At 39.6% G+C, this 14,715-nt stretch overlaps 1 protein-coding gene across 1 annotated transcript; it reads right to left on the bottom strand.

Moving 5' to 3' along the window:
• Window positions 1–1,167: 1,167 nt before the first annotated feature.
• LOC135202924 (uncharacterized) lies at window positions 1,168–14,503 on the bottom strand. The gene is made up of 2 exons (XM_064232389.1): window positions 14,139–14,503; window positions 1,168–1,327 (listed from the first exon to the last, which is right to left on the bottom strand). The coding sequence occupies exons 1-2, from the start codon at window positions 14,501–14,503 to the stop codon at window positions 1,168–1,170; spliced, it is 525 nt and encodes a 174-aa protein (XP_064088459.1).
• Between the last annotated feature and the right edge of the window lie 212 nt (window positions 14,504–14,715).

Genomic DNA, 14,715 nt, shown 5'->3' with positions numbered 1-14,715 from the left:
GACCATCGTCAAAGCCATCGAAATTAACGCCCCACAGTTGGGGATCAAAATGGAGGAGCATGCCAATGAAGTCCAGGCAGATATTGTCGGAATGGGTGGTGAAGAAGGTAGGCAATGGCATCTAATGCTATTTCTGTAGACAAGATCCTCGAACTTTTTCAGTTGGAGGATTTCTTGTCATATTCCCCTTCTGAACTTGCCACTTACTTGCTGGATAAAGATCCAAAGATAAACGTAGAGTGCTGTTGGTGGGAGGATAGTTGGGACATACACCAACCACTACAGAGTTCCCTAAATAAGAAAATTCGCCCTGCTGCTCCCCCTCTTGCCAACTCCCAGATGACGCAGCGCTAAAATAACCAGCTGTGTAAGCCTGTGTGCGGCCATTGTAACAAACATGTCCTCTCCTCAGAGCAGTACCACTCTAAACCTGATCCTCCGCAGTCGACTCCCGCTCCACATCCGAATGGACATCACCAAAATAACTAGAATAACAGCCATTGGCAGCAGAACGATGGTCCAAAGCCTGATTATAGCAGGAGCTTTTGTGACTCATACAAAGTGCATGTGCACACCTCTCTATGGGTTCATTATACCCAAAAGGGCCTCTGCTCCTGCCATTGCCATTGCATTGATGGACCCATCAACTTTAGGCACCCTGCTCACAGTCCCATATTTGTTACGCCTCCAAGAGGTCGCCATCCTGCCCAGCTGGTGTGCAGCTATGATAATTAAGGAAGATAAAACTCCGCCTGGAATGAAGATTGAGATAAAAAATAATTGCCTCTGAAAGCCTCAATCACATTAAAATGTTCCTGCCCAACATCTGGTTGAGGATCACACATCCTCACTGTTCGAAAATATGTACTCTGGCAGTGGCTGCATACATACATTCCTGGTGAGTATGATATCTTGCTAGGACATGACATTACACCTCCTAATTTTAAACTGTCTCAGGGCTCCTGCCTTTACCTTACTCCAGACTGTTTCTGCAGTCCTCCCGAACCTGCCCCTGCACAGCCAGTGCCACTGGAAGGCATCAGGCAGTGTCATGCGATGAGCCATAGTGGAATCCTCCTACTCCACCAGAGACAACCTTAGTTCCAGTGCCAAGGCAAGATTCAAGTTTCCCTCTTGAAGCTCCCCATCTAGGCTATTTCTCCATAGCTATCGGCTCAACTCAGCTACTGATGCTTTTATAGTACCTCCCATAGACTTTCGTCTTTCAAGTCCCCCAACGGCGGAGAGGCCGAAGGAAGAGAGGTAGATAACGCAGAGGATTCCAGCAACTTTGGAGGACCCCATAGGCTCTCTCTGCAATAGTGCCCTAGCAGAGTGCCAAATTATTTTAGAGAATTATGGCCCTTCTACATCTAGAGGACAGTGCCCAATTCTGGTACTTCAGCTTCCTACTTCATCCTCTTTAGCAACTGCCCATATTTTGTACTTTACATACCCTCTTCTTTATAATTTCCTTCCTTCTTCATTGTTGCCTCTTAGGCACCTCTTTCTATTGTATGCTCTAATTTGGCACAGCCCACTCACCGGTGGGTCTGACATTTAAAATTTAATACGTCATTAAAAACTACCATGAAATATGATGACCTGTTCTAACCCCCCACACCATACATTTGCAAAATTACTCAACACCGGTATTCACTATACAGGATACAAAATTAACTTTGGGTGAGATCGTACCACAAAACCTTAAACCAATATTAGCAAAACTAATTCAGGGGTGAAACACCTGAACCTTGAAATACAAAAGTAATATGAAAACCAAATATTCTTAATTAGACACAAGGCAAAAATCAATTACCCAACTTATGACAGAATGCTACACACTCGAACACAAAAAGGAGAGGTCCAGAAAGGAGAAGGGCAAAAAGAGAAAATAGCTTGACATGTATACACTAAAGTAACCTAAGGTGGTCTTTGAAATACAAAGCCGTGATCTCCTCAAAGTACTTGATCTCCACTTTTGGACACTAGTACATGGTGACGGGAAGATAAAGGCTCAATCCCACATTAACACACGGTTCATGATCCAAGCAAATTGTCGTGAATATAACACATAAAGAAGGTATAAATACCATACCAGTGGAAAATGAGGTCCTCTTGGCTATTATAACTCGACCAGGAGCATAGCAGGATGATCAATAGATACAGCCTAAAACTGCAGGCAAATGTGGACCCAATATTGATATCCAGGATGTAAATATCCTCAAAGCAGGAATCAGTCCAAGGCAGCAGCCAAAACAGGTTAATGAAATGCATGGGTGAAGGTCCAGAGAACAGCTGTCTCAAATTCCTACAGGAGTAGTGCACTAACCCTCGGCCACCTGGGAGGGGGGGTGGGGGGTGGGGAGCCACACACACCCTCAAAACATGAAAAAGACAAAACAGTCGTTAGCCAAAATGTTAAACAATCCAACAGACTAACACAATATTTAACATTCAATATTTAACCAATATCATTGAGTAAAATATAACTAAATGACAACAAGATGACAGATGGCCTCCACGAGCTGCTAGCAATGCCCTTTAAGAAGTCCCTAGACTTCTCACAATAAGTGAAACTGAAAATAAATATAATTATGCAACACAATTATAGTAAAGAAACTTAAACTATTTCTAATAGGTGATTCAACCCCTTCATATGACAGTCACCAGAGTTTGGCTTATTTCACGCTGAAGAAATTGCTTCTTCTATAAAGCCCTTGGCAGCATTTCATTCCCTTCCTAGAACATGTGACTAAATTGAAACCAATTTCCAGGTCACTAAATCCACCGTTGGAGCTAAATTACACTCATCTGTTAGCTGCAGGCACTACTTAAAGGCATCCTAGAACAAGTATCTGAGAGGCACTAATCCCAGTCGACTGGAGAGCGCACCAAAGAGAAAGCTGGATGGACCACATGGAACCAGACAACCTACGAGGTCAGGACATAAAACAGGCTGTCAACTTTGCATCCCACGAGGTTACGATAGAAAATAGGATATGTGGACAAATGGGAAAATTAATCCAACAAATGGCACAAATCCTTTCACCAAACACAAATCCCATATAGACCTGACTTACTTATTATTTGTGTCCATAAGTGAATTCAAGTGTTATAGTCGAGAATTCCTTGGTACCATCAGTGCATCTGCAAACCCTTTACTTTAATTTTGCTCTATTGCTGTGGTCAACCCACAGCAATTTACTTCATGGTGTACTTGAAGTGGATTCTACAACAATTCAGTATCACCTTTTTGTCATAATTTTATGTTCCAGCAGGCCAATTACTTGCCTTAATTCCCCCATATTCTGACCTGTATTACTGTAATTGTATGTGATTTTTAGTTAACCTAAAAGTTGATCTCAAAATTTGCTTTCTTGTAAGGCACTCGGCTCATTTATTTTCTTCTATGCTCTACCGCCCTAGGAATCTTAGTCACATTAGCGTCATTCCTTGTGGTAAGCCCTATTGCTCCAGGGTAGATCATGAATATATATGTGTGTATATATATATATATATATATATATATATATATATATATATATATATATATATATATATATATATATATATATATATATGCATATTAAGCTACAAATTTCCTTTAATATTCAATTCACTCTATAGTCCCGCAGACTAGACAATTAAGATACAATGAACAAGATTCCTACTGTAACCCCTACTGGTATTTAGAAGTAGACTTGTAAACTATGAAACTGACCGTCTGCCAAATATACACGGGTGGCTTACTTAACAAGCACCACTAATTGCTTGTTAGATTTTGGGTCTAGATCCAGTATAAGAGATACCAGATGAAAATAATATATAATATATCTGCAGACTCTACTGATTATAGAATGACAGGTGACAGACATTTTGGAGGGTTCCCCCTGACAGACGCACTGAAAAGGGAGGGTTAATTGGATGTAAATCCGACTTAGGAGATGCCGAGTAAAATTTACACTACAGTAGAACTGCCCATTCTAGAATACTGTGGCAGTAATGACAGACATTTTAGTGGGTGGTTACCCCCTGACAGACACCCAATGACGAGTGGGTAGGAGGAGACAGGATCTGCATCCAACATTGGAGATATTTACAAAACAATTGCATGCACATCCTAGGGTACTGTGGTGGTAATAACAGACATTTTAGAGCGGGGTTACCCCCTGACAGACACCCCACAATGAGTGGGAAGGTGGGGGAGAGTGGGAGACAGGATCTGCATCCAACATTGGAGATGCTAAGTAAAATTTGTGCTACAGTAATGCTGCACATCCTGCAGTATTGCGGTGGTAATGACAGACATTTTAGTGGTTGGTTACCTCCTGACAGACACCCCACAATGAGTGGGGAGGGGGATGGGGAGACAGGATCTGCATTCAACATTGGAGATACCAAGTAAAATTTGTATTACAATAGTACTGCACATCCTAGAGTACTGCAGTGGTAAAGACAGATATTTTAGTGGGTGATTACCCATGACAGACACCCCACAACGAGTGGGGAGGGGGAGGGGGAGGGCGAGACAGGATCTGCATCCAACATTGGAGATACCAAGTAAAATTTGTACTACAATAGCACTTTATATCCTAGAATTCTGTAATAGTAATAACAGACATTTTAGTGGGTGGTTACCCCCGAAAGACACACCGCGAGTGGGGAGGGGGAGGGGTAGACAAGATCTCCTTCCAACACTGGAGATACCAAGTAAATTTTGTACTACAATAGCACTTCATATCCTAGAATGATGTGGTGGTAATAAGAGACATTTTAGTGGATGGTTACCCCTTGACAGACACCCCACTACTTCTGGGTGGGGGAGGGGGAGGGAGACAGGATCTGCATACAACATTGGAGGTACCAAGTAAAATTGGCACTACAATAGCACTACATATCCTAGAGTATGTGATGTTAACACAAGACATTTTAGTGGGTGGTTTCCCCTTGACAGACACCCCACAACTAGTGGGGAGGGGGAGGGGGAAGGGCAGGAGGAGACAGGATCTGCATCCAACATTGGAGATACCAAGTAAAATTAGTACTACAATAACACTTCATATCCTTCAATGCTCTGATGGTAATGCCAGACATTTTAGTGGGTGGTTTCCTTCTGGCAGACACACCTTTACAGGTGGGCAGGGGGAAGGGCAAACCCTGATAATTAATGTCTAGACTAGTATAGTAGGCTACTATTGACTCATATTATACATTATCGTGATATATTTAATGAAAGAAATTATCCTCTCTATATCTGTTGCATTTATTTAATACAAATATTATTTATTTGTTTCATATAAATAAGTCATTTGTAGGCCCAAAATAATTCGGTCATATTATTATTTTCTCAAGCAACCAATTGACTTCAATTATAGTACTCGCTTTAGCCTTGTTTACGAGATAAACATTAATGTAGCGGCGGTTGGAAGACTGGCACTGTAAAGTAGCATGTAAGTTCTTATTATTGTTAAAGTTATTGCTGTAAAATGTGTATGTACATAACATTTGTTAAATAGAGTAATACGCACGCATTAAATAGATAGTAGTAATGCATACCTAATATGTACGCTATAGTCAGAGTACAGATCCTAATAATTGCGCTGTAGCCTACTCGGTTTGTTTTATCGAAGCAGGACTACCTTCATTTGGGTTCAACTGACTTTCATACTAATGAAATCTTGGATACATTTTTGTATTATCAGTTTTAGGAATGAATATTGTTGTTACTATAGTCGATTTTTTTTCGGCTGGTATAAAATTCGCCAAATATAATACACCTGGCTGAGGAAGGACACAGAGGATCTTTGTTTTCAAAACAGTCTCTCCACGCACCAAGTTATTTCGAACATTTCCATTCTCTCAAGAAGATTATAAATAAATATAAGAGCAAACTAGATGAAAAAAAAAAATAATCACCTAGTAAAGAAAACAAGATAAATGAAAAATTAGTGCGACTGTGATTTTTTTTTATCGTTAATGTTCAATGAGTGAGTGTTTAGTGAATTTTTAGAGTTAGTGAATAAGCGTGTAGTGAATGTTTATTAGTAAGTGTTTGATGAATGTTTAGTTTAGGGTTTAGTGGCTGTTTAATGAGTCAGTATTCAGTGAATGTTTACTGAGAGTTTAGGGTTTAGTGAATGATTTGTGAATGTTATTGAATGTTTATTGTGTAAGTATTCAGTGAATGCTTTGTCTTTAGTGTTTTAGTGAATGTTTTGTGAATGTTAAGTGAGCGTTTAGTGAATGTCTTATGAATATTTAGTGTGTAAGTATTCAGTGAGTTTTTAGGGTTTAGTGAATGTTTAGTGAGTGTTTGGGTTCAGTTGAAGTTTTGTGATTGTTTGTATGTGGCAAATGTTTAGTAAGTATTCAGTGAGAGTTTAGTGAATTGCGAATGTTAGTGTTTAGCAAATATTTAGTGTGCAAGTTTTTATTGAGCTTTTAATGAGTGGATGTTCATTCACTGTTTAGGATTAAATAAGTATTTAGGGTTTGGTAAGCATTTAGTATTTAATGAGTGTTTAGTGTTTAATCAATGTTTAGGATTAAGTGAGTGTTTAGTGAATGTTTACAGAGTGTTTTGGGTATAATGAGTATTTAGAGAGTTTAGTGCTTTAGGTGTTTAGTTAGCATTTAGTGTATAGTGAGGGCCTAGTGAGTGTTGGGTATTCAGAGTGTTTAGTGTTATTGAGTGTGAGTGTATGTTAAGTGTGTTTGTGTGTGTGTGTGTGTATAGTGAATGTATGTAAGTGTGAGTGCTTACTGAGTGTAAGTGCATGTGAATGTTAGTGTTCAGTGACTGTACTGCATTACTGTTTAGTTAGTGCTTCGCTACTGTATGCAAAGAAAGTCCTGTAATTTACACAGGAACCAATTATGCTTGACACTGCTTAGATCAAGAGCAGATGCTTAGGCCTTGACAACAATGGTTGGAGTGCTTAGGCCTGTTTTTGTAAGGTAATTTTTCTCTGTGAAATTCGGTCAAATAATAATAATAATAATAGTGTACTTAGGAAGCAGACCCTCTCTCAAGCATACTTTATTAAAAGTAATGGCTACTTCAGCAGCATTACACTTGTAGAGATTCTTCTCTATTTTCCGAATAGCGGCTTTTTCCGTGCTACTTAGACAGGCTAGTAGAGCGCCTATAGAGGTCATGATCAAATACAGTCTAAATTGGTGTATATATTTGAATTTTACAGATAAACTATGATACCATAGTTATCAAAGTCATTAACGATATATATATATATGTCTCTCCTCTCTCTCTCTCTCTCTCTCTCTCTCTCTCTCTTTCTCTTTCTTGAAGCAAGCGAGCTTTCGTCTGGAGCTGCCAGACATCCTCGGGCTGGGAAGCTGAGGGTGGACTGATCTTGAAGCGGTGTCCGTCCTCGTTTATATTTGGAGTCGACAGCAGGGGGTCTGCCCCATGCTGATCTACTATTGGCTGGTGGCGGTAGGTCTTCGTTTTCATTGGTGGCTTGAACCGGGTCTCAAGCCACTTTCCACGCGTTGATGGTTGCGATGCTGTAAGTCCTGCAGCCGCCTAGACCTCCTTAGCGGCGCGGTTACGTCGATGGGCGTTTCGCTACGCTGCGGGACGTCACGGCTAACTTGATTATGGTTGGCTGCAGGAGTATCTCGTTCGGGGGCGTTGTCTTCCGTGGAGTTGTCGTGCTCGGTGGTGTCATTGTTGGTGGCAGGTCTTCTCATACTCGTAGGGAGGAGAAATTCTTCCTGCGTCGTATTTAGAATAGGTTTCACTTGCTGGAATCACGTACGCACCAAACATCAAGAGGCCATCTCCCGGGATGTGATCATCCAAAACACGAAGATCATCGGGAAGGCCCCTGATGCCCGTCGGTTACGCCTGCTGGAGGCGCTTCTCATCCAGCAAGTGAAACCTATTTAGCAAGAACTTATGAAAAATTATTTTGATTTACGTGGAAAAGATTATCGAGAAAAATGTGCCCTAAAAGTAATATAAGGATATCAAGGCAATTGTATAAAAGAGCTTCTAGATTTGCGGTGAAATAGAGCATGTAAAATGAAAATACCAACTAACATTTCAGTGATTTTTCTCCAACTATAGGTCACTTATGAAATCGAAAAGAGAGAGAAAAAAAAATATTTTTTTAATGATTGATGAAGTTAGCTTCGTTGCTAACAAATACCTTTATTTACTTTTTGATAAGTAACAGTTCAATTGGTTATGAGAGAGAGAGAGAGAGAGAGAGAGAGAGAGAGAGAGAGAGAGAGAGAGAGAGAGAAGGATCATTCGTGGTGAGAATTAATACGTGCATCTGAGTATAAATTAAAAAAAATTAGAGATGGGGGTTAGGGGGGGAAATGTGGCTAGAATAAAAGAGGGAGCGAGCCACAATGGCTTAGAAGGTTCCAAAGAGTAAAAATCTCAGGCTTCCTAATGATTTAGGAGAGGAGGAGGCACGGGGAATAGGAGAGGAACGAGATTTTTGGAGTAAAATGTTTGCAGAAATAAAGACCTCTAAAGAGGTGACATTGAAGATGACATTGAAGAACTATAGTTAAATGGAATAAAGGATGTCAAGATTAATACTTATGTCTAGACATTTCGTATGAAGAATTGTAATTTCTTTAACATAAACATCAGCAGTTACATTACCATTCAGTATATGTTATTCCTCATTAACTGGAGAACGGAAATTAACGAGTGATAATATTCTCGGTGGGTTTCTTAACAGTAATGTATTTGCATGGCCGATACAATTGTTGCATTAGGCTTGTTATTACAGATCGTTCACTTCTTTTTATGGACTTGATTTGTTAATGGTAATTTACTTGCCTCTTCAGTAAGATTCACTATGAAATTTGGTTTTACGCCATATGCTAATGCTGGAGCTTAACTTTTGCAAATATGGCAATTTCATAATTTTCTATAATCCTTATTTTTCTATTTATTTATTTATTTATTTATTTATTTTTTTTTTTTTTTTTATTTTTTTTTTTACATTTGAGAATAATTACTTTAAAATAGCCATAAGTTATTTTGCTTTCATTGAAATTGGTTCCGTTTTTATTTCTATTTTACAGTAGAGCTAACGGTTTAATGCCTCGGGATTCCTTTGAGAACTGATCATCATATAAAACTAACTTTTTGATATTTCCATAGAATTACAAACAAGCAGAGATGGCCTGAAGGATGGAAGTTTTCCTTTTCGTACATTAAAAATAAAATATTGGTTGACCGTTGGTGATAATATTGCGTGGCCATCCAATGAGTTAGACAATGGCATTGATTAAAATTGCACACTTAGTTATATGTGAAGATAAAGCTCTGCTTGACTTTAGGAAGACTTCACAAAAAGGAAAAAAAAAACATTCATGGCAGAATAGGTTTATGGACAGACATAAATGAATTCCTTTGGCAATAAATTTTGATTAGAAGGAAAGCTTAAAAGGACGTGCTGAATAGGGATGGAATATTCGAAACTATTCAAGTTATGTTTCTTAAGATGAGATTGGAATTTATGAGAGAGTCTGTGAGAAAGTCACTTAGTTTACAAATACTCATCAGTTACTAACAGTTTAGATATTACAAGAAATAGTAGAAATGAAGGAGGTGGGAAATGTACTGTGAGGATGAATACATTATAAAGAGTATTCAATAGATAACTGACCCATAATCATAGGAACACTAGGCACGATCCTAAGATCCCTGAAAAGGAATCTGGAAAAACTAGAGGCTGAAGTAGCTCCAGGACTCATGCAGAAGAGTGTGATCCTAGAAGCGGCGCACATAGTAAGAAAACTGATGGACTCCAAAGGAGGCAGGATGCAATGCGGAATCCCACACTATAAATACCACCCAGTCGAATTGGAGGACTCTGATAATCCAAATAATAATAATAATAATAATAATAATAATAATAATAATAATAATAATAATAATAATGAAAATAGAAATAAGAAGGATAAGGGATATGCCAGTGGAAATCGTACCCATAATCATAGGAGCACTAGGCACGATCCCAAGATCCCTGAAAAGGAATCTAGAAAAACTAGACGCTGAAATAGCTCCAGGACTCATGCAGAAGAGTGTGATCCTAGAAACGGCGCACATAGTAAGAAAAGTGATGGACTCCTAAGGAGGCAGGATGCAACCCGGAACCCCACACTATAAATACCACCCAGTCGAATTGGAGGACTGTGATAGAGCGAAAAAAAAAAAAAAATAATAATAATAATAATAATAATAATCCAGATGGGAGCAACATCAAACACATAGATGAGACTGGATACAAATACCTGGGAATAATGGAAGGAGGGGATATAAAACACCAAGAGATGAAGGACACAATCAGAAAAGAATATATGCAGCGACTCAAGTCGATACTCAAGTCAAAACTCAACGCCGGAAATATGATAAAAGCCATAAACACATGGGCAGTACCAGTAATCAGATACAGCGCAGGAATAGTGGAATGGACGAAGGCAGAACTCCGCAGCATACATCAGAAAACCAGGAAACATATGACAATACACTAAGCACTACACCTAAGAGCAAATAAGGACAGACAATACATAACACAAAAGGAAGGAGGGAGAGGACTACTAAGTATGGAGGACTGCCTCAACATCGAGAACAGAGCACTGGGGCAATATCTGAAAACCAGTGAAGACGAGTGGCTAAAGAGTGCATGGGAAGAAGGACTAATAAAAGTAGACGAAGACCCAGAAATATACAGAGACAGGAGAATGACAAACAGAACAGAGGAATGGCACAACAAACCAATGCACGGACAATACATGAGACAAACTAAAGAAATAGCCAGCGATGACACATGGAAATGGCTACAGAGGGGAGAGCTAAAGAAAGAAGCTGAAGGAATGATAACAGCGGCATAAGATCAGGCCCTAAGAACCAGATATGTTCAAAGAACGATATACGGAAATAACATCTCTCCCATATGTAGGGAATGCAATACGAAAAATGAAACCATAAACCACATAGCAAGCAAATGCCCGGCACTTGCACAGAACCAGTACAAAAAGAGGCATGATTCAGTAGCAAAAGCCCTCCACTGGAGCCTGTGCAAGAAACATCAGCTACCTTGCAGTAATAAGTGGTAAGAGCACCAACCTGAGGGAGTGATAGAAAACGATTAGGCAAAGATCCTCTGGGACTATGGTATCAGAACAGATAGGGTGATACGTGCAAATGGATTGACAAAGTCAAGAAGAAAGTATCACTCGTTGATGTTGCAATACCATGGGACACCAGAGTTGAAGAGAAAGAGAGGGAAAAAAAGGATAAGTATCAAGATCTGAAAATAGAAATAAGAAGGATATGGGATATGCCAGTGGAAATTGTACCCATAATCATAGGAGCACTAGGCACAATCCCGAGATCCCTGAAAAGGAATCTAGAAAAACTAGAAGCTGAAGTAGCTCCAGGACTCATGCAGAAGAGTGTGATCCTAGAAACGGCGCACATAGTAAGAAAAGTGATGGACTCCTAAGGAGGTAGGATGCAACCCGGAACCCCACACTATAAATACCACCCAGTCGAATTGGAGGACTGTGATAGAGCAAAATAATAATAATAATAATAATATCCTTTATATAATCTCATGGCCATACGCATGGAATATACAAAATACAGACAGTGTTCTTCCTAGCTTAAACCCATTTTTATATGGGGTCGCCATCGCGAATGAGTCGTCTCCATCGATTTCTGTCCTGTGCCTTGTTCTCATTTATACCTTTCAATGCCATATCTTCCCCCACACAATCACGCCATCTCTTTCTTGGTCTTCCCTTCTTCCTTCTACCCCACACTTGCATTTCCATCGTATGTCTTCCAACATGATGTTCCTCTTTTCGTAACAGGTGTCCATACCATCGAAGCCTTCTTCCTGTATTTTCTTCGATATTTCAACTACCTTTGTCGATCCTCTTATATACTCCTTTTTAATCCTATCTTCCCTTGTTACTCCCGACATCCATCTCAACATTCTCATTTCTGCTACATCCATCTTCTTCTTCTCTGTTTTCCTCATATTTGCTGTTTCTGTTCCATATAACATTGCTGATCTGACCACCGTCCTATAGAACTTTCCTTTCAATTTCAGAGGGACTTTCTTGTTACAGAGGACCCCTGATGCAGACCTCCAGTTATTCCATCCTGCCTGAATTCGGTGTCTCACCTCTTGGTCCATGCTTCCACTATCCTTTAATACGGACCCTAAGTACTTGAACTTCTGTACTTTCTTTATTTCCTCCCCACCCAATCTTATGCTACTTCCACTGTCCTCAGCAATAGTGGAACACATATATTCGGTTTTTTATCTGCTTATTCTCATTCCTCTCTCTTCAAGTGCTGCTCTCCACCTCTCCAACCTCCCATCCAACTCCTCCCTCCCCTCTGAACACAACACAATGTCATCCGCGTATAATATGCACCATGGCACTGCTTCTCTATCATCCATGGTCATTACATCCATCACGATGTTGAAGATGAATGGGCTAAGTACTGACCCCTGGTGTAATCCAACTCCTATCTCAAATCCATCCGTCTCTCCAACACTGCTCCTCACTCTAGTATACACATTCCTGTGCATCTGAATAATTCTGACATACTTTTCCGGAACCATCTTCTCCCTCAAACATCTCCCTATTTCTTGCCTTGGCACTCTGTCATAGGCCTTTTCAAGGTCTATGAATACCAGATGCAGGTCTCGTTGTTTTTCTCTGAATTTCTCCATCAGCTGCCTTATGCAAAATATTCCATCCGTTGTGCCGCTTCCCTTCATAAATCCTAACTGTTCCTTCCCTATTCTCACTTCCTCTCTCAGCCTGCTATCTATTATTCTTTCCAAAATCTTCAACGTGTGAGACATTAGTTTTATACCTCTATAATTACTGCATTCCTGGACAGCACCTTTACCGTTAAATATAGGTATCAATATGCTTTCCCGCCATTCTTCTGGTATCTTTTCCTGTTCGAATATTTTTACCATTAGATCATACAAGATGTCTACCCCTTCCTCCCTAAGGCTTTCCAAACTTTGACTGGGATTAAGTCAGGTCCTGTTGCCTTCCCATTCCTCATTCTTTTTAAGGCTCGTATCACTTCATCCCTAGATATCCCCATTACCATTCCCATGTTTACTTGTCCATCCTCTCTTACAAGTCTTTCATTTTCTTCATTTGTTCGAAATACTCTTTCCATCTTTTCAGGATGTCTTCTTCCTTTTTTTATGACCGTACCATTCCTATCTTGTATTTGCTTAATATGGGTGATATCCTTTGTTCTTTTATTCTTTTATTTCTTACTTTTGACAGTTTGAGCATCTTACTCAACCCTTCCTTAGTTTCCAGTTCATTATAAACATCTTCATATGCCCTTGCATATGTATGTTACAGACAGTAACATACACAATCTAGTTACATGAGACAACATGATAAAAAATGAATAATCGGCACTTATCCACCAAATAGCTGAGGTTGCATAAAAGATAGTAATCATAATACTGGAAATAACAGTAATAATAATGGTGAAAAAAATGTATTGGGAGTTATAACAGTTAGTGCACAGATTATATAATTTAAATTTAAGCTAGAGATCTTAGGTGGTTACAGTAGTCAGGCCAGAGAGCTAAATACAAAAATTGAAAGTAAAAAAAAAAACTTTAACTAGATAGTACTCACAGTATTAATGAAAAGATAAAAAAACAACAATAGATATAATAATAATGACAGAATCAGCAGATGACATCTTGCCAATACAGAGATTAAGTCCCTTAGGGGACAAAGGCCTCATTTTCCCATCTTTCCCACAATTTAGATCTTCCTGCTTCACTCCTTAGAATGCTTTGTATGAGCGAGATGCTGCTGTTTCTCACTCGGGTTACCAGACTGGACATTGTTCGCCTTACAATAATTTTTAAATTGACCAGGTAGTTTTCTATGAACATTTGTGTGGCGGAGTATTAGCGGGGAGTGTTTGTGAATCATCTCAGAATGTCATTGCGCACAATAGTGATACGTCTCATGGTCTCTGAGTATAGTCCGTCCAAAGGGAACGCCCATAGATACTGTAGGAGTACGAGCAGAAAAGCAGCAGTTTCACGTCTCGGTGACAGAAGGCAAACCTCCTTATAATCATGTCGCCAGTTGCACACGGCTTACGACGCCTCTGTTCAATGTCTGCCGTATCTTTTAGGTCGTTGGTGATAATGTGATCCAAATACGGAAATTCGTCCACATATTCCAGCCGATGGTTTCCGAGGAATATTTGTGGTTCTGCAATATGCTTAAATGATCTTAGGAGCAGCGACATGCACTGGGTCTTGGTTTCGTTGTAAATTATATCAAATTCCTCTGCATATTGGTGGCAAGTGTCGATGAGTAGTTGGAGACTTTGCACTGATGGGGAAATCAGCACCATATCATCAGCGTAACGTAGGTTGTTTATAGTTGTTTCATTGACAGTGGATCCGATTGGCAGTGAGTTCATATTGACATTCAAGGGATCTGTGTACGTATTAAACATGTATTGAGAGAGAATGCCCCCTTGCCGAAGCCCGTTTAGAGATCCGAAGATGTACAATAATACGTTACCCCATTTGACACAATATTGCTGTGTGGAGAACCAGCAATGTAATGCCAATTAGATATAGAGGTGTGCCTCTTTTATGCAGCTTCAGGAAGACCTTCAGGTAGTTTACT

This window comes from Macrobrachium nipponense, chromosome 24 (assembly GCF_015104395.2).
Source record: "Macrobrachium nipponense isolate FS-2020 chromosome 24, ASM1510439v2, whole genome shotgun sequence".
Lineage (NCBI taxonomy): Eukaryota > Metazoa > Arthropoda > Malacostraca > Decapoda > Palaemonidae > Macrobrachium > Macrobrachium nipponense.
The sequence above is the reverse complement of the archived record's forward strand: the minus strand, read 5'-3'. Positions and strand labels throughout refer to the sequence as shown.

Excerpts from the sequence above, each read along its gene's own strand:
- LOC135202924 (XM_064232389.1), bottom strand. The coding sequence starts at position 14,503 with ATGAACTCACTGCCAATCGGATCCACTGTCAATGAAACAACTATAAAC. Across the intron at positions 1,328-14,138 it reads GGCGACATGATTATAAGGAG|GGCACTATTGCAGAGAGAGC; the intron begins GTTTGCCTTCTG and ends GCACTCTGCTAG.